The sequence below is a fragment of the Lissotriton vulgaris genome, chromosome 4_1, assembly GCF_964263255.1.
Source record: "Lissotriton vulgaris chromosome 4_1, aLisVul1.2, whole genome shotgun sequence".
NCBI classification, from domain to species: domain Eukaryota; kingdom Metazoa; phylum Chordata; class Amphibia; order Caudata; family Salamandridae; genus Lissotriton; species Lissotriton vulgaris.
The window spans coordinates 2,079,217,282-2,079,244,142 of NC_141691.1; the positions used below are offsets into that span (position 1 = coordinate 2,079,217,282).

The 26,861-nt window shown below is 48.4% G+C and overlaps 1 protein-coding gene across 3 annotated transcripts in view; it reads left to right on the forward strand.

The window, feature by feature from the left end:
* PARP10 (poly(ADP-ribose) polymerase family member 10) overlaps nucleotides 1-26,861 on the forward strand; it is a 453,255-nt gene that overhangs the window by 98,930 nt on the left and 327,464 nt on the right. For all 3 annotated transcript variants that reach the window (XM_086966532.1, XM_086966534.1, XM_086966533.1), the window contains exons 4-5: nucleotides 1,894-2,127; nucleotides 9,951-10,819. In XM_086966532.1, coding sequence (XP_086822658.1) covers nucleotides 1,894-2,127; nucleotides 9,951-10,819 — 1,103 coding nt within the window. The remainder of the gene's footprint in view (nucleotides 1-1,893; nucleotides 2,128-9,950; nucleotides 10,820-26,861) is intronic.

Sequence of the window (26,861 nt, forward strand, 5' to 3'; positions counted from 1 at the left end):
CAAGCAGCGGTAGGATCTGGAGATATCCGATCTTTCGCTGCTCCTTACCCCATCATGGCTATTAGAAATGCCTATGAAGAAAATGTTTTTCGTGCCCCGGGGGATGTCACAGCAGCGTTAGGCAAAACTCTGCATTAAGTGGGGGGGCCGAGGCAATTACACCAACCTTGAATAACTATTAATGCTGGCACCGTCACTGAGAGCGTTTCCTTTTCCGGTTCACCGAGGCAGCCTTAATTTGACATACCTTTGGTCGTCAGGGCAACGCTTACCTGTCCTCGGTTAACTTCGCCATATTTTAAGTAATCGGCCATGCAGCTATGTTAGGATGACGCGCCCGCCTGATCCCCTTTTGGATGCAGCCTATAGGCCAGGTATTCGCACGTTTATGCACATGAAGTGCCCCGAGTGCATCGATGCTCAGACAGGGGAGAAAATAGAATCGGAAGGAAGTCCTTGCGTAGCTGGTTATAAAAAGCTGTATGGATGCTGATTCGGTAGTAAGAGTGTCTGCTTACCCCTCCAATGTGGTGTCCGTAAAAGGCAGTTAACTGTACAGTGGGGAATGTGAAAGGATTGCATTGGAACTTAGACCTATGGGTGCGAACACAACACAGATTCAAAACGTTTAACGGTGCATTACAAGGATTTTATACGCAACGAGTTGTATAGTTGCCGATGTCTGGCTTGGCACGGAGAACCTTCTTCCAGGGTGGAAGAGGCAGAGCACCTGCCCTGAAACGGGGTAACCAAGGTAGAGTCCCTACATCGCCGGTACAGGTGGAATTACATTAATTCAGTAATATAATACAAAATTACCAATGCCTCCAAAGGTTATCCATTCAAGACCTTCCACGGACATGTTTACAAGGGAAGAACAGCGGCAGCAACAACACAGGAAGCTTTATGATGTGGCAGCCAAGTGTGGTAGATGGTGGTAAGTAACCTCACGGTAGAAAGAAGTTACCAGCCACAGCTTTGTAGATGCGGAGCATCTGCACCATCCTTTAGCAACTTGAAGGTAGCACATTTTAATTTCACAGTAATTACCTTGTTTTGGAACATGCTATTCATCGTCTGATTTTAAGACCTAGATGTAGCATTTCAGGGCGCCGTCATGCCGTTACACAAGGCCACGACTCTTTTAAATAGTTAATATTGGCAAATCACCCACTAGACTCTGCCCCCGCATTCTCCACCGGGCCAGTCACAGGAATTTCTATAATTCCTGTAAATAAGAGCGGGGCTTACGGTGCCACTTGAGAGATCTGCTACAGGGGCGGGCTGAACGAGGGGTGTTTGTGAGGTGAGAGATGCGAAGGAGGTTGGTGGTGGTTTGCACGGGTGTGGACAGAGTGGACTTTCACCATCGAAGCAGTGCTGGTGGGAGGGCTGAGGCACTGACATCACTTTGGACTCAGGTCTTCTAAGTGCCTCATGCTGCTCTCCTCCCTCTAATTCCTTCTACCTCATGCTGCTCTCCTCACTCTTCCTACTCCTCTCCTACTCCTCTCCTCACAGTTTTCGTCTGTCTCATGCTACTCTCCTCACTTTCCTTCATTGTCCCCCATGCTATTCTCCTCCTCCTCACTCGCCTTTCCAAATCATCACACATTCTTCTCCTAACTCTATGCTTCATACTGCTACACAGCTAACAATTACAATCCAAACCACATAATTCCACAACACATCACATACATGCACTAAATAACACCTACCTAAAACACAGTACCATTAGCAAAGTCAAACGCTTTAACATAAACAAATGCGAGACCTATTGCATTTCCAATGCTTGTTTTGCTTGCCGCCTTATAGTACATCTGTAGGCATGGCACAGTGACATGGCAGTGTTTGAACTCTCCGCGCTCACTTGTCTCAATCTTGTCCACCCAGAGTTCTCCAGCCTGGAGCAGAAAGTGAGCCGACGCTTGCTGGCAGGCCTTCCTATGACAGTGGAGCGGGTGCAGCGGACAGACCAGGTGCTTGTCACCAGCCTGAACCCTGAGATCAAGCCGGACCTCCTCGAGCTCTACTTCGAGAGCAGGCGCAGTGGTGGTGGAGAAGTACAGGGCGTGAGTCTTCTGGAAGAGGCCAGAGCAGCAGTAATTACCTTCAGGAACTGGGAAGGTAAGCGGCAACATCTGGCAGCCGTCAAGCATTCTGGGAGAGCAGAAGTGGCGCATGCATGGGAAATGCAACAACTGGCAGAGGTGGGGCATCAGTCACTTTCTTGTACAAGAATGTCTTCCCAGCATGCAAGATAGTCAAATGTATACAAAGTGGGTGTTAAGAATTGGCCAGTCTGAATGGGATGGACTTATACCATCTCAAAGGTTTCTGAGCCTGCCAAGGTGTAGAATACCCAGTTTTCTACATAGCGAGTAAAGCATTTGTGTGTTTGGGAATCCCTGATTGGTCGTCAAGTGGGTTGTGGTGTAGCATTTAATGACATAATCCCAAAAACATTAAGAGAACGAACAGCCTGATCACATCGGTAGAAAAACTTGAGGAATGTGGTGCGTTGCCATCTTGTGGGGAAGGTTTGTGAGGCCTTTTCTTGGGTCTAGATGCAGTAAATGATTCCTTGACCGTACACTTCATAGGTTGTGTTATGTTTATTGTATGCATGTACTGCAGATTCATAAGCTGTGTACTCTCCTGCCATGTTCTGTTCAGTTCTGATACAGGTGTTTGTTGAAGTGAACATGATCATTTCCCTTCTGCTGACTGTGTACTAAGATGCTGAGTCAACCGTAGCTCGTTTTTTCTGCCAGGACTATCTGTGGTCTGAGATTAGTTGCTTTCAGCCATTAGTCAATGAGAAGCATAAAACACAGTTTGAACTTCCACACAGAAGATATGAACGAATGCTTTCATGCCTCAGAGGGGCAGCCCTTCTAAGACCCCCAAACCCTTCGGAGGGGGCCCTTTCCGTCAACGGCCAATGAATATCTCTGAGCTAGGCAAGACTCGCAGGCCCTTTTTCACATTCTGCAGTGGCGCTCTATCATTTTACATTACGTCACTGGGCTGCAGTACCTTTGATCTGCAATCAACAAGACTAGAATCATAGGATTTGAACTCCAAAGGGGTGTGATCATTCACTTTTATTTCAACTTTTACGCTCAATATAGTGTTTCCACTCCTGTCAGGTCTGCAGTCTGTGCTTGCCCAGGATTGCAGATATTTGAACTGGCACACAAAGCAGGCTCTTCTTTTGGTATTAGATTACAGAAGGATCTACGCTGGGGTGAGGTATTACGCCAGGTAGGCGCTTTATCGTTGTAAGGAGTCGCCCCCAAGGAGCCTATGAGAAGGAATTGGTAGGAAGTCCTGAAGCATGGATAGTTCTGAATAGCACTGGAGGATGGTCAGATTTCAAAAGGACAGTTTCAATGGCTTCGCATGTTGGAGCAAAATAGCAAGGGATACTAACCATGCACCTTACTGACTCTGCAGCTTACTACATATACGACCATTGCACAAGGCAGTGTTGATGCCACCAGCCTCAAGGCAACTTCAGATACTGAAACCATCTGCAATGAACCCAGGCTCCAAATATTTCCCCCTTGATACAAGTAGGCAACATGGTGCAGTTCCACACAAGCAGCCACAAGTTTGTATATTGCCTATTCCCAGTGGCTACTAAGTAAAATCACTATTGTTAAGTAGGGGAGGTGCAAGACATGTAATACTACCTAGTAGAGACTCACAATAAAAACTGCCACAGGAGTCTGCGGAGGGAAAACCCTCTCAAAGGCAGGATTTGCTCAGCTGTAGGCAGCAGCAGCTGCTGCTTGTGAGCAATAAGGCCACAAGTGGAAACTCCAACTGCAAGTCCGCATCCGCTACTAACCGAGATGGGCTTCCCAGAAATAGTTTGCAGTGTTCGCAATGCCGAAAATGCCAAATGCCCAGCCCTATCTTCCAGGTTCCCACACACAGAGTCCAGCAGCAATGCCCTATGAATGACCTGGTCAGGGATATTTGTCTACCATTTTCCACCTCTACCTTTCTTTCCGTTTTCTGGTTCGGAGGCTTCGGCAGAAGTCTCTCACTCTCATCTTGGTGGTTCCCACATGGGCTCGCCAGCCCTGGTTTAGGACTCTACTCAAACTCTCTCTGTCTCCGCATGAAATGCACCCCCATGCAGAACCGTAGAGAATTCAGGCACCCAGACCCCAGGATTCTCAACCTTGTGCTCTGGCTTCTGAGGTTATAGAGTTTTGGTACCTTCATCTTCCACTAGAATGTATCTGCATTTGCGAGAAACCTTGCAGATCTACTACCCAGGCCTGCTATGCAGCCAAGTGAAAGAGGTTTGTGTACTACTGTCACTCAAAAAATATTGATCCTTTTCAAGCCACAGTGCAGGACTTTGCTACTTACTCCACTTGCAGGTTTCTGGTCTAGCCTTCACCTCAATATGACTACACCTGGCTGCTGTGGCTTCCTCCCTTCAGAATCCACAACACATTGCTCTTTAGGTTTCCAGTAATTAAAGCTACATGAAGGGTTTCAAGAGGGTCATTCCTCCTTGGGTTCTACCTGCCCCGGAAAGGAATCCCAACATCGTACTTACTAGACTCATGGACCATCCCTTTAACCCCCTCCACTCCTGCCCCCTACACTTTTTCTCTTGGAAAGTGGCATTTTTGGTTATCCAGTATTCTGGGTATCTTTCATAGATTCAAATGCCAAAATCATTCCCCGTCGGGGTGGGAGTCCCCGGTATATAAAAAGAGTAATGTCATAAAGACATATACATAGCAATAGGCCAGAGGCCTCTCATTAGTAACCTATCCATGTCCTTTTCTAAAAAGGACCAAACTTTGGCCAAGAGCCAATCAGATAACACCACCCTCTAGAACCTTCCTGGAAGGAGCCCTAGTCCCTCAGATTTTCTACCGCACGTCGTGCTAAGGGCTTTATGGTGTCTTTAGACCTACAAGACTCATATTTTCATATATAAATCCAAAGAAACCACAAACAATTTCTCAGGTTCGAGGTGGCGGGCAAGCACTACCAGTTTCGAGTATTTACCAAATGTCTATCTCCAGTAGCAGCATACCTCCGCCAACAAAATCACCAGGTCTTCCTGTACTTAGAAGACTGGCTCGTCAAGGCACCTACTCGCGCAGGCGTGACCAAGTCCTCCAACGCCTGTCTTCAGCTCTTCAATGGTCTGGGCCTTACTCTCAACGAGGAAAAATCCGTCCTTCAGCCGTCCCAGTGTCTCACTTTCCTCGGAGCTGTCCTAGATACTGCTCAGAGAAAGGCTTTCCCTTCACAGGAACGTCAAGTGAAACTACGGACCTTGGCCGTCAGGATTCAATCCAAATAGTCAATCACCGTGCCCCTGTACAAGTCCTTGTTAGGGATGATGTCCTCGAACATCCTGTTTGTCCCACACTGCCGCCTTCGTATGCGTCCACTTCAGGAGGCGCTATCAGCTCAGTGGATTCAATGCAAGGGATTCTTCGACGTCATCTGGATAACTCCTACCATGGTCCAGGCTCTGAGCTGGTGGCTTCTTCTACAAAATCTACGGCAAGTCCTTTCGTTCATACTTCCAATCTCGTCACATGTGAGAACTACAGATGCGTCCTTGGAAGGTTGGGGGGCGTTCCTTCAGGACCTTCAAATCAACGGGCAGTGGTCCCTGGCAAGGGCTGGGTGCAAAGGTGGCTCCGCTTTTGATCCTTTAGATTACCAGAGGAAGATCAACCTCTTCCAGTAGCCATGGTGCCACCCTCCGCTCATGACCAACACATGAATGCGACCAGTTTTTAAATTTTTTTTATATAAGAGTCCCAAACAGAGGAGACAGTATCAAGGCAAAAAAAAAAAACTTGACAATTTTAAGGAATTTTGCAGATGAATGGAAGATGATTTGCTGGAACTGAATAGGGAAGAACCACACACAGGGAAATAAAAGATTGCTCAAGGACTCTAACGTGACTGGGGATAAAAAGAGCAAAACATCAGAGAGAAAAATAAAGCTGAATGAGGTGATGAACATATTGTAAACCCAAACTGATTTCTTTATATTTGAAGAATGCAGGCAATAACATCACAGGAAACTTTATGCATTTTTTTCCCATTGGTTTAGTGTAAAAAATTTGGAAACGCAGAGACCGTTTTAGATTTTGGAAAGACTGCCAACTTCTCAAATCTGTTGCAAGATGCCAGAATTATTATGGCTGCAAAAGGTAGAACCCATCTTTGTGTAGCACAGTGTCTTTAACCAGCGCCGTGCCCCAATTTACTGTTGTGAACCTTGCACCCTTTGTTCTGACACACATGAGGCAAGAGCATTTCAGAACAGCCAGGAGCGAGGGGAGGCTGCTGCAGAGGGACAGCCGGCCATCTGTGGGTCATTGCATTAAGGGTTGATGGCAGCAGAGGCTCATAAGAGGACCTGCACCTTAGAAGAAGTGCAGGAGCACCCATCCTGAGCACCTCTGAAGGACTCACTCTGACCCCAGACCGCTTTGACGCGAAACCTTGGTCTAGAAGATTTTGTAGATGTCCGGTCAGGGACCTTTGCTAGTCACCATTGCCGGGTGAACAGCAGTAACATAGAAAGTATTGTTGATTCTGCTCTGACAAAGGTAATGGCTGACACCCCCCACGCCCACTAGGTAGAACAGATTTTGTGAAGTGGGAGCCGAGAACGGGTAAGTACAGGTTTCTGTGGCCACTCTTGATAAAGGCACCCTCCCAAAAACAACCACCTTCGTGCACCAGATGGCAAATGACAATCTTTTCAAACACTGTTCCAAAGAGTACTGGTGGAGACTTGACTCCTTTTTCTGCTCCAGCTACGACTGGCCTGACTATTGTATTTCAATTAATATACATTTCCTTATACTTCTATTTTCTTTGATAAGACAGGATGGGCAAATGTGAATAAAAACAATATGGAAACCCCTGTTAGCAGATTACATTTGAGAATGGAAAGAATGTGAGACCTGTTGTAGCTCCTACCTGTGAATTTCTTGTATCGGAAATAACCTAATCTGTAATCTCGCCATGCAGGGAAACGTACAGGCCTGTTGAAGTATGTGCTTTGAATACAAGGCTAGTGACTATTTTTGTGTCCATTATTACTTTTAATTTGGGACGTCAGCTGAATTATGAGCGCAAGTTTTCAGCAAAATAGCAAAGTGACATTGTCATGAATTAAAGATATTGGCATCTCTTGGCCAACTATTTGTAGAAATGCACGAACTTTGTAGGCATTTAACTACCTTTCTTAAAAGGGGTCAATGTGTGTGTTAGAACCGGCTGTCTCTAGTTGGCAGAGGTATACACTTCTGACAAATAGGGACACTCCTTTTCTAGTCAGGGCAAGGGCATCACACCCTTCGATAACCCCTGCTCACCCCCTTGGTAGCTTGGCAGAGCAGAACAGGCTTATCTCCGAGGCTGTGTGTTAAGCAATTATGACCACATACAGTAATAAAGTGAATACACTACAAATGGGCACGACACCGTAGTATTATAAAAATAAGTATTTTTATATAAGACTTAGCACAAGACCAAATAACGGCAAAACTGTACACAATCGGAATAAATACGTTCGGGAAGGAAAAAGGATAGTTCAAAGGTAGTTTCTTCTTTAGCACAAGAGTCTTTTAGTATCAAGCAAATCTTCTTCTTGGAAACAAAGTTCGTAGCAACAGGGTAACTCACACGGGAGCTACACAACGCTGGGGCAAAGATAATCCACAGGTTCGGCGTCGACCGCGAGGGGCGCTGCGCCGGGCCTGGAGTCACACGGACCCCCAACAACACAGTACCTTAGGAAATTGAAGCACACGATGATCAGCGGCGTCGAGCACTCCGGCGTCGCGTCTTCGGTGTTGATCAGGCCACAGCAGGCGTTGTCGATGATGCAGTTGCACAGAGTGAGCAGCGCTCACGGCGTCGAAGGGCACACGTTTGATGCGATCAGCAGCGGGGCAGACACGAGGTCCTCTGGAGTTAGAGCCGTACTCCTACTCACTGGCGTTACTGCTGGCGTCGGTTGGGCCCAGCGTCCGATCGTCGTGATTGCTGGTCCTTTCAGAGAGGCTGGATTCACACTTCCAGCAAATAGCACTTTTAGCAGATGAAGTCCTTTAGCCCTGTGACTTCAGCAGGAGACTGGCACTCTTCCAGTCCTTGGAGATTTTCTTAGCAAGCGTGAGAGTACACACACAGTTCCTCTCTCCTGGTTCCTTGGCAAAAATAAAGAAGCACTGCAGGATTCCCCCAACAACAGCACACTGGCAGAAGGGGTAGGCAGTCCTTTAGATCAGCAGGCTTCTTGTCCTTGGTTACAGGGTTCCTTGTCAGAAGTGATCTGATTTCCTAGTTCAGGGGTCCTTCTCTTATACCCCTTTTCGTCTTTGATCCCTTTGTCTATGCCGGGGGTTTCCCAACATCCTGGGTCTGCGGTGGGTGGAGCTAGGTAGTCGCACCTGGTCTATTCATTGAGCCGGGCCGGGTCCTCAGACGCCCCGCAGGAGGTGGAGCCAGCATTGATACTGGCAGGAGCAGAGCTATCGCCCTCCTGGCAGGAGGTGGGGCTAGGATCGTCCATGGCAGGCACAGGGCCATCAGTCGCTTGGCAGGAGGTGGAGCCAGCATTGTATCAGGCAAGGCAGGCTATCAACAACTACTCTCCCCCTACTCTCAACGTAAATGTCCCACTCATCCCACACTGACTCATCCAGACCTCGTGGAGCCACCCAGCTCCTGTCACACACACGTAAGACCAGCAGAGACCAGATATGGTTAGACCAGAAAATAGACACTTTCTAAAAGTACTACTTTCGAACCCAGAGTCCAAAAACCATCCACACCAACGGATGCGTAATTAAACCCCGAGTTCAGGGATACCAAACTCGACATTGCACCGTACTCTCCGAGCCAGCTAGGATCATAGCATTAATAATCCCGGCGGCCCATTCTATCCAACGAAGAGCAGGCTACCTCGCAATAGTGAAGCACTAAGATGGCGGCACTTCACTATCAGGACATGCCAACCTGGTCAGGCTTGTCCTACCTTACACTTACAATGCACCCTGCCCGGGGGCCTACCATAGGGGTGACTGACATGAAGTTAAGGGAAGGTTGGAGAGGCTGGCAGGTAGGTATACCTGCGCAGCTGACGTGACCGTGCAAGACTGCACGCGGGTCTCGCAATGACCGACCCGTAGACATTCTTTTCCAAGGCCGCTCCTGTGGGTGGCACAACACGTGCTGCAAGCCCACGAGCGGCATTTGTATTTACAAGCCCTGGCACTCCTGGTGCACTAGACTAGGGACTGACAGTAAACCAAATAAGCCAAACATGGATACAATAGATACATCATTTTAACAGAGGGAGCACTTGCGCTATGGCACTGATCAGCAGTGACACGGCGCCCAAAGCATATACCAGCAAAACATCGTAAAAACAGTAGAGGCAAACAGAAAAATGGAGGAGAGACTCAAGCCAATGATGTCAGGTCTAACAGTGTGGCATGCAGAACTAATTTTTAAACTTTTATAAAAAAAATTAAAAACTAATTTACATTTCTTGCGTATTTGAATCTCTGTGAAAAAATACCAAAAGCACTTGGCGCTTAATTGGATAATGTGTTTTTTTTTCTCTGTCTGGCTATCTTTTCCTTTAACTTGCTTCTACATTCTTATTGCCTCCCCACTCACTATCTTCTTTCCTCTTCCCTCACTTCTTACTTCCCATATCCCTCACATCATCTTAATCTTGTCCCTCCCTCTGCTCCTCCCCTTCTGAATGTTTGCTTTTTACATCTCTTTGCCCTCCCTGCCACCCTTTCCTCACTTGCATGCCTTCCATTTACTTTATTTCTCCTTCTTCCTTTTATCCACCTTCCTTCTCCCTCCCTTTGGCCTCTTTTGCATCTTCTATTGTTTGTTTTCTGTTTCTTTTTCAGTGGCAGACCGAGTGCTACGAAAGACACATCGGCTCCATGAGTCCGAGCTCCAGGTCTCCCCATACTATCCCTTCCTCCACCCAAAGGAGACGGCAGGCGATGAGGTTGCTGGAATGGAGCTGGAGACTGAGAGTGAGCCGGTTGCAGAACCCACCACGTCTCTCTACATCGATGTTATGGAACCCTGGAAATTAGACCTCCTCCGACAGAGCCCAGAGCTGGCAGAGATGAGCGCTGCCTTTCCTGAAGTAGTGGTGCATTTGGACCAGAATGGTGTGCGGCTCTCGGGGCAGGAGGAGGAGCAGTGCCAACAGGTCCAGGGAAGGATCTTGACCATCCTGAGGGGGGCCGCACAGTCGCACATACCCTATTGCGCTCTGATCCTAGAATTTGTTCAACGCAATGATGTCCGTTCACGACTGGAAGAAATGCTGAGGCGCATAGAGCCTTCAGCTTCCTATGTGGTGGCGGACTGCCTTCTGACCGTCACTGCGTCCTCTGTGCAGGCAGTGCGGAATGCCTCTGCCATTTTGAAGGACGCCCTATGTGAGTTTGCTGTGCCTGTACCCGAAGAGCGCTACCATGTCCTCCGCTCTGACGAGTGGCGGGAACTGCAAGCCTCCCTCAGCTGCTGCTCTGTAAGGACTATGGGCCTGGACTGTGTGCAGGCTGTCTGCCTTCGAGAATATGAGCAGGAGAACCGCCTGGGACTGCACACCTTAATCCACGAATACCGCCAACAGGACACCGTAATTACCATGGAGCCGGCCATGCTGCGTTACCTGCAGCTCTACAACGATGATCTACTGGCCAGCATGTCTGAAGTGACCATTGAGCCGCTGGAGGGGAGAGACATCACTGGATTCAGGGTAAGACTGCTTTTTGCTACATTCCATCCTCTGCCGACTCCAGCTCTTCTCTCCTTCTATACATCTCAGTACATCTGGAATGATACTAAAGGTTTTTCATATGTATATATATATATATATGTATATATATATATATATATATATATTCTCTATATCCTTGTTGAGCTCAGCCGTATAGCGCTTACCCTATTGGTTCATATCTGGTACATAGGTGAAAACTGGGCTAACTAAAGTCAGGGGCCAAATGTCTGATCCCTACATAGCTCCGCTCTCCTAAATCTGACCCATACATACCTTTACTCACCCATGCCCACCTTTACAGGGCTTAGTCCTCCAAGTGCTTCATCTATACAGAGTCCTACACACCTATACCTCAACCAGACATACCTGAGCTCTACTCTGCATCACCTGGTGTGGGCTTGGCACTCCATTTGTTCATCCATAGGGAGCCCTGCTCTTGTATAGCTCACAGATACATACTTATTTTTTTTAATTTATTTTATGGAGTTTATAGAGCGCACAGCTACCCCCGAAGGGGTGTCCCGGCGCTAAAATCCAGGGTTTGCCAAGGGAGAGGGGGAGTGAAGAGAGAAAATGGAGTAGAGACTAGAGTCCAGAGAAGAGCCAGGTTTTAAGTTTGGCTCGGAAGATTGTTTCGGAAGGACAGAACCTCAGCTCAAGTGGAAGGGAGTTCCACAGTCTGGCAGCAATGACACTGAAACCTCTGCCTCCGGTTCTAGACAATCTGAAACGGGGCGAGATCAGGAGGCGGAGGTCATTGGATCTCAGGGATCTGGTGGAACAGGATATCGAGACCCGTTTTTGCAAATAGGTAGGTCCATAGTTGTTGACGGCTCGGTAGGTAAGGGTGAGGACCTTAAACTGGATGCGGCTAGCCACAGGGAGCCAGTGGAGTTCCCTCCGGTAGGCAGAGACAGATTGACGGTACGGGATATTACCGATCAGTCTGGCTGCAGCATTCTGGACAATCTGCAGCCGGCCTATCAGGTACTGGGGGGCCCCTGCGTAGAGACTATTGGCATAATCCAAGTGGGACGTGATAAGGGCCTGGGTGACTGTGCGGCGGGAATCCAGGGGAAGATAAGGTAGAATCTTTCTTATCATGCGTAGTTTCATAAAGCAGGCGGAAGTAACTTTATTAATCTGGGTTTTGCATGACAGGGAGTCATCAAATTGGAAACCGAGATTCCGCGCCGAATGAACAGGGGATGGGGCAGGATCAAGCGCCGTGGGCCACCACCAAGAGGAGGGGATAGAGGATTTCTGATTGAAAAACAGAACCTCAGTTTTATCTGCGTTCAATCTGAGGTGGTTCGCAGTCATCCAGCCACTGATGTTATTGAGGCATTGGCGGAAGTTGAGGAATGCGGAGTCCGAGTGGTCCCTAAAGGAAAACACCAACTGTGTGTCGTCAGCGTAAGAGACCACCCTGACTCCGTGAGACTCCACAACGTCAGCCAGGGGGGCCAGATAGACGTTGAAGAACAGGGGGCTGAGGGCGGAGCCCTGAGGAACCCCACAGGACAGAGGTTTTTTCTCTGATTTAAAAGGACGTAAGAGTACCCTTTGACTTCTGGATGAGAGGAAGGACTCAATCCAGCTAAGGGCAGTGCCACCAATGCCTATCTGCTTTAGTCGATCCAGGAGGATGGGATGAGAGACCGTGTCGAATGCTGCGGACAGGTCGAGGAGAACCAACATGGCCTCCTCGCCCCTGTCCACGCATTCTCGGATGGTTTCAGATACTTCCAGCAGGGAACTGTCTTCTTCCTCAGCCTCATAGAGATCAGCCCTCCAGTGCTTCACCCCTGAGAAACCTCCTGTTTTGTACTTCACACACACACAGAGCGCACCTAGCCTCTATACAGAACTCCTCCTCTTATCTACACTTGTCCTCTCTTTGTAGCGAGGCCCCTTCTTGTCTCACCAACTTAGAGTCCGGTACTAAAACATGCCCTCATCAGAGCAAGAACACTTTCTGAAAACCGGTTTTGCATCCGTGGCGCAATTCTAGATATGCATATAGACCTGTTATTCATCGTAGAGCCGTAGCTTAGCAAAGTTGTTTTCTGATATTGCTTTGAAGCTATTACCTCCAAGATACAAAACCTTATTCTTCAGATCTCGGATGGGCACGACAATAAGACTTGAAGGGGATTTGCAGGCCTGGAATTTTTTTGACAAAATAATCCTGAGATTCTATAATAAGCTCTGGTCCTCAGAGGCTCAGAAGATAGCAGTTCTGTGCACTACTGAAATAGGAAGAAGTGAGCTAAGGTGGGAAGTGCAGGTGAAGAAGAAATCAGGCATCATTGCTGGGGCCTTAAAAATGGAAAAGCGTAAGGTGACTGGGGCTTAACTCCTCTCGAAGACCTGCATAAGGGAGTCTAGATTGACTGACATGAAGTATGAAGCGGAGAAATCCTATGCAAGGTATATGTTAAATTCATGAGACAATGGAATAGTGTGTTTCCCTACATAGCTGCTTTCCCTTACACGATTTTACATTCACTTCTCTTTAAATTTTGGGTGCCTTTGAATGTTTGGTATCTGAGGTAGGAGATATTTAAAACGTTCTTGGATATGGAGAGTACTTGTACGTGTGGACTGAAATGTCAAAATATTAATGTGCATTTTTTAATTTATCGGCACGTTCACAGGCCTTATCGTACCATTTTTAAAATGCTTTTTATAAAGTATGGTATAAACCCCCAATAATGTACTTGCACTTTGGTTGAATATGGAATTTTTAGATGTTGCGTTTGCCTTGGCAAGATTTTTAAAAATGTGTATTGGCTAGAAATAAAGGAACCCTGAGGGAAGAAGTGTTTTATTGATGTATACTCTCGCTTACTCTTTTCAACCTCTATCTGGAACAGTTAGCTGAAATACTGTGTATCGCCAACATCTTCTTCCACATGTATTTAGATGAGACACAGATCTACATTAAAATCTCATCCCTAGAGGAGATCAAAACAATGAACAAAGCTCTAAAGCTAACTGTTCAATGGCTTGCTAGCAACAAACTCTATCTTTTTTTTAAAAATTCTTTTTATTAAACAAGTGTCAGCAAAAACTCACAATGCAGAGGTGTTGTCATACTACCAATAGCGCATCAGGGGAAAAGAAAAATACATAAGTACATGATTAGGGACCTCATGGGGAAGAGGGTACATCGAATTCAGCAGATCTGGGTGGCACACATCTCACCTCTGTAATGATTCCAGGGTCCCCATACCAGTGACCATTTCATAGGGCGTCCCCTCGCTAAATAAACAGTTTTTTTTCTGAGCATACACCAGAATAAGTTGGTTTCCCATGTTTCCAAGGTGGGAGGCTGTGCGGCTCCCCATAGTTGGGCAATATTTCTTTTCGCAATCATGAAGCCCAGTGTAGTCCACTGTGTCTTTGCAGTATTTAGGTCAGTAGGCTCCCATATGTTTAGGAGGCACCTCCTAGCCTCTGGCATCAAAGAGACACCCAACACCCTATGTATGGTATCCTAAATTTTGCGCCAGTACTCTGTGATATGTGTACATTCCCAAATGATGTGGAGAAAGGAACCAGTCAGACCGCACTGACGTCTACACAGACCAGCATCCGACAGACCCATATGCACCAGCCGGGGTCCCTTGCTGTAGACCCTATGCAGCACCTTTAATTGAACCAGCCTCAGTCGAGCCGGAATAGCAACCTCTCTTGGGGAGGACACTGCCACCTGCCAGTCCTCATCGTCAAATCCACCCCATCCTGGACCCACTTAGCCCTCAATACTTCAAGGGGAGCAGCTTTATGATTGATTAGTTTCTTATAACTTAGGGAAATCTTTTTTTCGGGCTGATGGCCATCTAGGATTCTATCTTCGAGCGGTGAGGCCTCCGGGGGCTCCACATCCCTGGGCAGTACAGTCTGGAGCGAATGACGGACTTGCGCATAGCGAAAATATTCAGAGTTGGACAATTTGTATTCAGCCTGCATTTCTAGGAATGATTTGATCCTACCTTTACTCCAAACATCACCAATGGTGGAGATCCCAATTAGGTCCCATTTGTCGAATCCTTTTGTTCTCCAAAGCTTACCCAGTCTTTAGGAGTCGAAGAGTGGGGTAGCCAGCGTTAATTTATCTTTCCATCCTAAGGAACTAGTGGCGGCTTGCCAGACCCGAACAGTATGGTTAGTTGGCCCCGTCAATTCCAGTTTTGTCTGTTTAGAATACAGCGCCCTACTATATCCCCCCAGGGAGAAGCCATTTATCCATGGCACATGCCGGATCAGCCGCCGGACCGTACGTGCAATGGTTAATGACAGCCAGCTGGGAAGCCAAGTAGTACCGCCAACCAACTCAATCTAACCAACTCAATCTTTTTTTTAAGTTTGAAAAGCTTTATTGAATTAAATAAAACAATGTAAAACATCAGTACAACAGCACAAATAAAGAGCAGCAGGAATCAAAATAATTATGGAGAGTATTGTACCATCATAACAAGAAAAGCCCCAAAAGGGGAAAATACTATACAAATGATTTTTTTTTTTAACTTCATTTTGTAGGGGGAAGAAAGAGCAAGAAGGAGAGAAGAGGGGAAAAAGGGGGAGGAAAGGGGAACAGCAGTAAAAAAATAAATGGTAAACAGAGTAAAGAGGTATAAGATAATAAAAGTACATACTAGTAATAACAGTAATACTAATAATAACAATTGATCATGAGGCACTTTTAGATAAAAAGTCTGTTAAAGGGGACCAAAGTAAATCACGTTTAATCAACATTGGAATAGAAGAAGCGCAAGCACGATCTAATCTGTGATGATGGCAGAGTAAATTCCACCAGGCATTATAAACCACATTTTTGCAGCGTGAATCTTTCTGGATTCACTATGCTGTGCATATTCCGCGGTCTTGTGGTTGGGTCCGGATTCGTAGTCTTTTCTTTGTTTTTTAGGTCTCGCCTGTCGATGCGCATGCGTATCGAGCAAGCGAGACTATGGGGGCTTATCCACTCTTTGTCCAACTTGCAAGGAATCGTGGCGATTCCTTGCAGTGCCCGTGACTTTTAAGCTCAATGCGCATTGAGCTTAAAAGCGCGTGCACATGCCCCAGCCGCCTGCCTTGCCTACTCTCCCGCCCCCTCACTTCTTGATTGCACGGCCGCTAGGCCGTGCCTCCCCTACTCTCCTCCCCTCGCCGTCTGTTCCCGCACTCCTCCCACACCCCCGCTCCGCCCCCTCCCCTGCCTGCCATGTCGCGTCGAATTTCTCCTCCCCCCTCCCCCCAGCCGCCTGCCTTGCCTACTCTCCCGCCCCCTCACTTCTTGATGGCACGGCCGCTAGGCCGTGCCTCCCCTACTCTCCTCCTCCTACTCTCCTCCCCCCTCCCCTTATCTGGCCTTCCCTCCGTCTGTTCCCTCTCCCCGCTCCGCCCCCTCCCCTGCCCGCCGTCTGTTCGAGACAAGACGAGAATTCCCTCTCAATAGGTAGGATATTTTACATTATAGGTTTAATCAACGTTTTGATGTCTGCAAAACCTGAGTTGAAATACTGCGGTAGTGGCCTTGGGGGAAACTCCACAGCACGACACAAACCTACGTGTCTTACGGAGCATATTGCTAATATCTCCTGGCCATCTTCCTGCCCACCTTAAGGTGATTTAGATCCTAGGGATCGCAGCCCGTCTATGAAGGAATGTAATATATTATATATGCTGCGCCAATATGGTTCATCCTGGAGGCATAAGGGCGCATATGCCCCTCCTGATCAGGACGTGCTAGGTATGTGCAGAAAGAAACACTATCGCTTCCTCGTTAAGATTTGTAAACGGGTTTTATGCTCCGGGCAACAGTTTGGTGCAAGTATACAGAGCAGGCAGGCCACTCTCTTAAAATTGACCGAGTACGACACAGTGTAGATGCTGTAGACACTTGGTGGTGTGTGATCCTGGGCGGATTGGCTCAGCACCTATCCACATCTGGAGGCCCCAGAATATCAAACGCAGAATGAACGTTGATAAGCAGTACCCAAAGAGGATAGCGCACTGCACAGCTCTTCTCGACTGTCTCCTGCTTAATATTACACACTATGAAAGCGGGTGTCTATCGGCCCGTTACATACAGACAGGCGTGGACCCTAAGCCCCCACCCGCCCAAGGTGGAACGCCTGCTTGCCACTGGCGCCTATTTCTCATCACGGGAGGAGGCATCATTTAAAGATACCAGATGGGAGGTAGACGGGCTTCCCGAATCACACTTGCTTCACAGACGCACAATCTGACCGTGGCCGCACGCCCCCTCCCTCAGCCACCCAACTGTAAATTGGGAGAGGCAGCCAAGTGTGAAATGTGTGAGTAATTCGATTGGGAACATGCTTCCGGGAGTGAGGGGTAGAGGATAAGCAACATAATGTATGTGTTTTTATTTTGCGCCCAAACTACTTTATTTAGTTTCTGTGAGCGCACGTTGTTTACATTGTGACGAAGGGAGACGCTTAAAGTCACCCAGTGTGGAAAAGATGGCAATTAAGTCATTTGGGCATCCGATTGATTGATGATGAGGGGGAGAAATAGATGCTCGCAGTTGTGTTTTGGACAAGTTATTGATATGAAATAATTTTTGTTTTGTTACTGCCAGTTTTACATTGCACAGTGTGTCATTGCCTTGTAGAGCTTTAGGTGTTTCGGAATGTCGTTCCGCGCGGCTCCAAGGTATTCTTTGATCTGTTGGTGTATGGTTCTGGCGTGTGAGGTAGGAGGGCTTTACAAACTGGATTAGTGTCAGGATTAGTTTCGGTTGTATTTTTATTTAATCAGCAGAATTCCCCTCGGGTTTTTTGCACCTCGACACATAGTCTGATACACACTCACCCTCACTCACCCTCAACACCTCAGCCTCACCCTCACTCACCCTCACCCTCACTCACCCTCAACCCCTCACACTCACTCACCCTCACTCACCCTCAACTCCTCACCCACACTCACCCTCCCTCAACCCCTCACCCTCAACCCCTCACCCTCAAACCTTCACCCTCAACCCCTCACTCACCCTCACTCTCACTCACCCTCACTCAGCCTCAACTACTCTCACTCACCCTCAACCCCTCACCCTAACTCACCCTCACCCACCCTCAACACCTCACTCACCCTCACCCACCCTCAACACCTCACCCTCAACCCCTCACCCTCAACCCCTCACTCTCAACCTCAACCCCTCACCCTCAACCTCAACCCCTCAACCTCAACCTCAACCCCTCAGCCTCACTCACCCTCACTCACCCTCACTCACCCTCACCCTCACTCACCCTCACCCTCACCCTCACCCTCACCCTCACCCTCACCCTCACCCTCACCCTCACCCTCACCCTCACCCTCACCCTCACCCTCACCCTCCACCCCTCACCCTCCACCCCTCACCCTCCACCCCTCACCCTCCACCCCTCACCCTCCACCCCTCACCCTCCACCCCTCACCCTCCACCCCTCACCCTCCACCCCTCACCCTCCACCCCTCACCCTCCACCCCTCACCCTCCACCCCTCACCCTCCACCCCTCACCCTCCACCCCTCACCCTCCACCCCTCACCCTCAAACCCTCACCCTCAAACCCTCACCCTCACACAGTGCAATAGGTCTCAGACCATTTCAGTTAGAGCTTTAAGAAATGTTTATGGCTTTTTTTATTTGTAATTCTTTAGCATTGGCTACAGGAAACAAAAATGCTAAACATTTACAAAAAAACCCATAAACAATTCTAAAAGCACTAACTCTAATGGTGCGAGACCTATTGCATTTCCAATGCTTGTTTTTCTTTTTTTTTTTCCGTCGCCCAGGTGGGCGTCGGCGTCACCCCTCCTTGGGTGTATTTCCGGTGACGTCGGCATGCTTCCTGCGGAAGCTCCCACCCTTGGGCGCCATCTTCAGATTCTTTTTTCCGCGGTCGGGTCTGGATCGTTCCCGTTGGGCTCCAGACATTTTTGGAGAAAGTACTAGGAAAAGATTGAAATTGGAGAAGATATCGAAAGAAGAAGTCTACGAAAGACTTCGCCGAACAGTGCCCGGTGAAAGGAAGGAGAAATCATCGAGGACTTCGACGTTCGCGCGGCCAGGGAGGCCTAAACACTCGATGATGGACAACACGCCGTTCAAGTTCTGCCCTAACTGCCACCACAAGTTCGCGCAGAAAGACCAACACCCGGTTTGCAACCTTTGCTTACCGGTAGAACACAGAAGCGAGGACTGCAACGCCTTCTCCGTCTTCGCCCCGAAGACCCTTCGTGTGAGGAAGAGCCAGAGGGTAGCGCACGCCACCCTCCAAGGAAAAGCCCCGACGCCATCGCTGTACGAGCTGGGGATGTCCTCGGAGGAAGAGGACAACGATGCCGCCGAAGACGACAGCTACATGGTCGTAGAGACCGATTACACGAAGACATCTGATAAGGTAGGAGACTCGTCGTTCCCCAAGAGCACAAGAGACTCCGAGTCTCAAACACGAGGGCAAGACCCCGAAAGCGCCGACGCAGAGACACCTGGCGTCCGCGGCTACCCACAGGCCCAGCGGATCCTCTGAGAAGGAGTCCCTGGCGCCGAGAGCTGTTGAGCAGCAGAAGTCGTCGAAGATCGTCCCCGAAACGGACCGATCGACGTCGAGGGAGAAAGACCCTAAAGCCTCGACGCCGTACAGGGACCCGAAACCCAGTTCGACGTCCAAGTCCTCAATGCCGAAACTCTCACAGCCGAGCCAGGCGCCGAAGAGAGTGGCCGAACAATCCGGCACGGACAACGCAGCCGAGATGGAAAAGAAAAAACGGCGACTAGAAGCCGAAATGGAAAACATCTTGCAGCGGAAAAAGGATTTCGACGCCTAGATGAGAGCCTTCACGATTGGTCGACGACCAGGAAGAGGACGAGAATCCCTACGAGGCTTACAGCTATGAGGAGAAAGAGGACAGCAGGTTGGACGCCGAGTCGGCCACCTCTGACCCGCAGGAGGAGGATTACCTGGATGTCGTGTCGACACGAGAGCCCGAAAGAGGCGGTCGACACATACCCCTCGAGGCCATCGCCGCCGGACGACATCGGGGCTTACAACTCGGTGATAAGGTCTGCGGCAGCAGCTTTCAAGCTCAAGCTCGACGAGGAGAAGCAGAAAGCGGGCTTTCTCCTCTAGACATTACTCCCCACGCAAACAAGGAGCCAGTATCTACCTATGCTCAACAGCGTCTTGGCGCCGGGGAAGGAAGCATTCAGGGAGCCTGCAACATGCAAGGTAGTCACTCCCAGAACCGAAAAGAAGTACAAACATTCATCGAAGGACCCAGCCTACATTCGAGGCGTGGTCTCGGCTGACTCCATCATCACGGCCACAGCAAGGAAGAGGGCTAACGTGGCCACTACTTCTGGACCTCCTCCTGATGAGGAGAGCAAAAGGATGGACTTAGTGGGCAGAAGGATCGAACGGAATGCCGCGACCCAATGGCGCATGGCTAATTCAAATGCCCTCATAAACAGGCACATGTACCAGATCATGGAGGAGCTAGGAAAACTGGTGAAAGACCTACCCCAGGAGGCCAGGCAGAAGGCCGAGAAACTGGTGGAAGACGGGAAGAATGCGGCAAATTGTTGCCTCAAGACGGCCCTGGATGGAGCAGACACCTCCAGCAGGCTCATGATGATGGGCGTCACGGAAAGAAGATACGCATGGCTCAGAATCTCGGGCTTCAAGCCTGAAGTGCAACATAGCACCTTGAACACACGCTGTTTGGGACAACAGTTGACGACAAACTCAGTCAACTAAAGAAAGACAATGAAACTGCACGATCCATGGGAGCTTTGCAGTTCAGAGGCAACAAAAGGGGCACCCAGTTACGGAGGCCCGGCGGAAGAGGTGGAAACCAGCCAGGTACTTCACACCAGGCTTTCCAACAGACGCACCAGGCTGACTCGCAGGCGCAACAGAGTCAACAGAAGCAGTCCTGGCAGTACCAGTCAAGGGGCCAGTCCTTAAGAGGGAGAGGAAATGGACGAGGACAGCATAAAAGAGGGGGCCAGCAGCCTGCCTCTAAATGACTTCAGAGACACCTGTGTGCCCACCCACAGAAAGGATCCCAGGGGGCAGCACGTACAAAGGGGTCAGGACACAATGGACATCTACCACCACGTAACACCAGTGGGTGGAAGATCAAGATTCTACCTCCAGGAATGGAGAGAGATCACATCAGACAAATGGATTCTAAACATCATCCAATTCGGGCACTGCTTAGAATTGGAAGGGAGGCCAACAAGCAGGAGACCAAAGCGAAAGCCACTAGCAAACGAACAGCTACAGCGGCTTCAGAAAGAAGCAAGAGAGCTCCTACAGAAGGAGGCCATAGATCGGGTTCCCTTCAAAGAAAGAAACAAGGGAATATACTCAACGTATTTCCTCGTGCCAAAGGTCGACGAGACCATGAGACCCATTCTGGACCTCAGGTTCCTGAACACGTTCATAAGAACACAAAAATTCAAAATGACCTCCCTGCAGGAGGTGCTACCGCAATTGCAGATTGGGGACTTCATGGTCACGATAGACCTCAAGGACGCCTACCTGCACATACCAATGAACGTAACGCACAAACATATGCTCAGGTTCACGGTCGGAGACAGCCACTACCAGTTCACAACACTAGCCTTCGGTCTAAAATCAGCACCGAGAGTCTTCACAAAGTGCCTCGCTGCAGTCGCAGCGCACCTACGAAGGCAGGGAATACACGTATATCCTTACCTGGACGACTGGCTAGTGAAAGCAAACTCGTACCAGAAATTCAAGAAAGACGCACATACAGTGACGAGCACGGTGATAAACCTGGGGTTCTCCATCCATTGGAAAAAATCATCAATGGAGCCGGAACAAGTAAAGATCTTCCTAGGGGCACAGATCAACACCTTACAGGGCAGAGTGTTCCCCAGCGACAAGAGAGCAGGGGCCCTGGTGAGGGAAACTCGCCTCTACCGGAAGGGACAGGCTCGAACAGTGAGGACTGCGAGCAAGATCTTGGGGATGATGGCATCATGCATCCACCTGGTACCAAACGTACGACTTCACATGAGACCCATCCAAGAATGGCTCCAGGAACAATGGTCACAAGCTTCAGGAAGTTGGGAGGATCTAGTGGTTGTGACGCACGCAGTGCAGAAGGAAATGGCATGGTGGACCATGGAGAACATAGCAAAGGGAAAACCTCTTACACCCCCAAAACCAACAGTGACCATCACCACAGACGCATCCCTGATGGGATGGGGCGCTCACATGGAAGAGCTCAAAGTGAGGGGTCTGTGGACACCAGCAGATGCGACAAAGCACATCAATTATCTAGAATTGAAAACAATCTTCCTTGCATTGAAAGCCTTCTAAACAAGACTGTACAAGCAGAGGGTGTTACTGCAGACAGACAACACCACAGCGATGTTCTACATCAACAAGCAGGGTGGAACACAGTCAACAATGCTTTCGACACTGGCGCAGGAGATATGGAGATGGGCCATCCCCCTCAGGATAGACCTACTGGCCATACACCTACCGGGGAAGGAGAACATTCAGGCAGACAGGGGATGGATTTTACAGTGGAGCATAGACCTGGCACTGATCATGGCAATGCAGATGGGCTCTCCAGGTATTTCCACTTAGAGCAAGAAGACTCACCTGGTCAAGATTAGTTTATTGTCCCAAAGTTTGGGGGGGGGGGGTCATGTAGGAGAGTAGGGTCTGCAATCCTATGATCACCCCAGATTTTTGCTTTTTGCTTCACTGGTTTACGACTTCTCTGGCTGTGGGCCTGCTAATCAGACCCACAGCCTTGCTGTTCTCTCACTAAATTGACATGTGTACCTTAGGTGCATTATCCAATTGGTACTGAGAAGTTGGCCTGATATATAATGTTCACTATTCTAGTGAGCACTTTGTATCAGTCCAAACAACCCTTATTGATGATTGGTTGTAAGTCAACCTTATAGACCAGCTATCCTAGTAGCATGGATACGAGCAGTCTTCGGGCTACTAGGATAGCTGGTCTATAAGGTTGACTTACAACCAATCATCAATAAGGGTTGTTTGGACTGATATATAATGTTCACTATTCTAGTGAGCACTTTGTATCAGGCCAACTTCTCACATTGGTGGCAGCGGTGGGATTGAACCCACGCCTCACCGAATCGAGGAAAAAATTATTTCAAAAGCACCTTAGCAGTAGTCAGTGCAGTATTGTCCTTAGTAGGGTATGCTTCAATCCATTTACTGAATGCACAAACCACAACCAGAACGTACTTCAGATTATTACAGCGTTCCAGCTGAATGTAAATAATTTGCAATACTTCAAAAGGTGCAGTAGGTGTTTCAAATCCTCCTGCCGGAGTCCGTGTCCCTTTCCCTGGATTGTATTTTAGGCAAATCATGCAAGTCTGTACTACTCTTCTAGCCGTGCTAGCAATCTCTGGATGCTCCCAGACTTGCGCAAGCAATTTCACAATCGCTGAAGCTCCAACATGTGCTAGCCCATGTGCCATCTGAACCATAGGTTGCACGAAGGCTGTAGGCAACTTCCACCTATCCATTTGCTTATTCCTCCAACAACATTCATCGTCCAATTCTCCATCTTTGGACCACTGCTCTCGTTCCTTATCAGTAGCAGTCTTTTGCATCTCTAACACCTTCTCCCTTGCATCATGCCACCGTTCAGCTTGTGACTTGACAACATACATAGAAGTGGAACCAGGCTGCATCGCAGTTTCTCGTGCCACTCGATCTACGAAGGCATTTCCTTGTCCCACTTTGTCTGTCACTTTCTTATGCGCACTGCATTTTACTATAGCTATTCTTCTAAGGAGTGTCAATGCAGTCAGAAGCTGGTGTACTAGTTCTCCATACATGATCGGAGTTCCATGTGATGTCAAAAAGCCCCTTTCCTTCCAGAGCAGGCCGAAATCGTGCGCTACTCCGAAAGCATAGCGGCTGTCTGTGTAAACATTCACACATAATCCTGTGCTAAGCTCACAAGCACGTATCAATGCTATCAGTTCAGCTGCCTGTGCTGATTTCTGTGGTATGCGGGCTGTCTCCACTATCGTGTGTAATGTGGTAATTGCATAGGCCGCAGAAGTGGTTCCATCTGGTAACTTTAAACAAGACCCATCCACCCACAGCTCTCCATCCACATCTGCGAAGGGTGTGTCCTGTAAATCAATGCGACCCTTTGTCTGTTCCTCGGTCACAAAGACACAGTCATGCGTCTCTTGTGCCTCAGGCCGGGTCGTTGGAAAGGGCAGCAATGTGGCTGGGTTTAGTGTTGCGCATCGTTTCAAAGTTATATGGGGGGCCAGTAATGTCAACTCATATCCTGTGAGACGAGCACTAGTCAGATGCTGCGTCTTTGTCTGATTCAAAAGGGCATCCACAGCATGGGGGACCAACACTAACAGCTTATGTGATAAGACCATCCCTTCACTCTGGCGTATTGACACAGCTGTCGCCGCAACTGAACGGAAACATCCGGGTAATGCTCGGGCAACAGGATCAAGTACTGCCGAGAAGTATGCACAAGGGCGCTGCTTATCGCCGTGCATCTGCACTAACACTGACAACGCACATCCATCTCTCTCATGCACATACAATGTAAAGGGCTTCGTGTAATCAGGGGTGCCTAACACTGGTGCTGAACAAAGGGCTTGACGTAATTGGTGAAAGGCATTCTTACATTCATCTGTCCATGGAAGGGGGACTGGGCTATCTTTTTTCAAGAGGGCTAACAGTGGTTTGACTATGTGTGAAAATCCTAATATCCATTGCCTACAAAAGGAGGTAAGACCCAAAAAGGCTCGAACTTCTTTCTGCGTGGAGGGGACTGGTGTATCTAAAATGGCTTGAATGCGATCTGGTGTGAGCGCACGCCCCTCCTTAGACAAAAGGTGACCTAAGTAGGTTACCTTTGGTCTACAAAATTGCAATTTCTTTTTCGATACTTTGTGATTGTGGGATGCCAAAAATGTAAGTAAGGACAGAGTGCATGTTTCACATTGCTCTGGGGTGTCGGCGGCCAACAAGATGTCATCGACATATTGTATGAGCGCCACGCCATCAGATAAAACAAAGGAATCTAGTTGTCGTTTCAATGCCTGGCTATATATACTAGGACTTTCAGTATAGCCTTGAGGAATCCTACAAAATTTATACGATCTATTATTCAAAGTGAAGCCGAAAAGATATCGGCTGTCAGGATGAATAGGGATCGAAAAGAAAGCGTTCTTCAAATCTATAACAGAGAACGTTGTTGCAGTTGGTGGGACCAAAGTAAGGAGTGTCGTAATATCTGAGACCACAGGGTATTGAGGTATCGCAATCTTATTGACCTCCCTTAGATCGATAATAAATCGATAAACTCTGGTGTCAGTGTCTTTTTTCAAAATCGGTAGGATAGGACTGTTACACACATTGTAAGGGACTTCTTCGACCACTCAGGCTTTAATCAGATCCTGCACTATTTGAATAAGCGCCTCCTCCCCCTCCTGTGAAATCCGATACTGAGGCAGGCGCGGCAATGCAGCTCCCTCCTTCACACTGATGTGTACCGGAGGGATGATCATTTGTCCTACATCGGTATCGCACGTAGCCCACAAGGATTCAGGCAGAGAGGCCAATGCAGCTTCTACCGTAATCAAATACACCCTCTCCATGGATGGATAATTGTCATTCAAAATAACACGCACTCCTTCAGGGGAGCACCGTATTTTGGCTCGAAAATACTTGAGCATATCCAAGCCAACGATGTTGTCAGGGGTATTCGGAGAAAGTAGGAATGGACATGGTGCAGCAAACTGATCAACATAAAGTGCAAGAGGTTGTGATATTGGGCTAACAGAAGGAGTTCCATCGAACCCTATTGACGTAATCGATGAGCCAGACAGGGGAGCCCTCGGAACCAATTTTCTAGACAAAGCGCTACGAGTAGCTCCTGTATCAACCAGGAACTTATCAGTAGAGCCCAAAATATGTGCTGGAACATAAGGACCCCTCTGATCTACTGGCACTTCAACTGGTTCCTTACCCCATCCTACGCAATCCTATGCATACTGGGAATCATGTTGTTCAGGAGGTGCATAGTCAGACATTTGATACTGATTTCGTCGATCAAAAACATTGGACCCCTCACGGGATCCCACATTCGAATCAAATCTAGCCCGGTCATTCGTGTTGGATCGAGGACCTGGAAAATTTCCTCTACCCCTTGCAGACCCTTGCCCCCGATGAGTACGTAGCACCGGGCAATCACATGCCCAATGTCCCTTCATTTTACAATACACATATTGATCCCGGGCTACATCAGTACGACCCTGTGAAGGAGTAGAAAAATTCCTACCTCCCCGGTCACTTCCTCTACGCTGCTGCCCATAGACTTGCGCTAACATAACTTTCGTTTTTAAGTCTTTAGTTTTCTTATCCTCACTCCCTTTCGCTTCTAATTCCTGACGCTCGTAATACTGAGCCATCGTCAGGAGGGATGCTGGCGTCGAGGTGGTCCAAGAACTTTCACTCGCTTTGAGTCGAGCTGCAATACTTGGTAATAAGTTTGAAACATATTTATCGACAAAGAGATGGCGGCCCGTGTTGTCTGTAAGCGACTGACCGCTAAAGTCATGAAACGTTTCTTCAAACCGTGTAAAGAATCCGACACGGATTTATCTGTTTTCTGTTTACAGGACGCTAACATAGTCCAATCAATCTTTTTAGGGGGGATAAGCGTTTTCAATTTAGTGACTATAGCAGCGGGAAGATCTAAAATCGCTTGGGGCGGTTTCTGTGCAGGTTTTCTCTCCCTATCTTCGTCCTCCAGGTCCCCCCATCTGGCTTTAAAAATCGTAAGATCATCCACTTTTCGGATCGACCTCCACATATCTGGTTGCAGAATAAGCCCAAAAAACAAATCAATATCAGCCAAAGTCATAGTACAAGAATTCAAAGCCCCCTCGACTTCCTCATAAAACGCTGCAGGATTCTTTCGGGGATCGGGTAATGC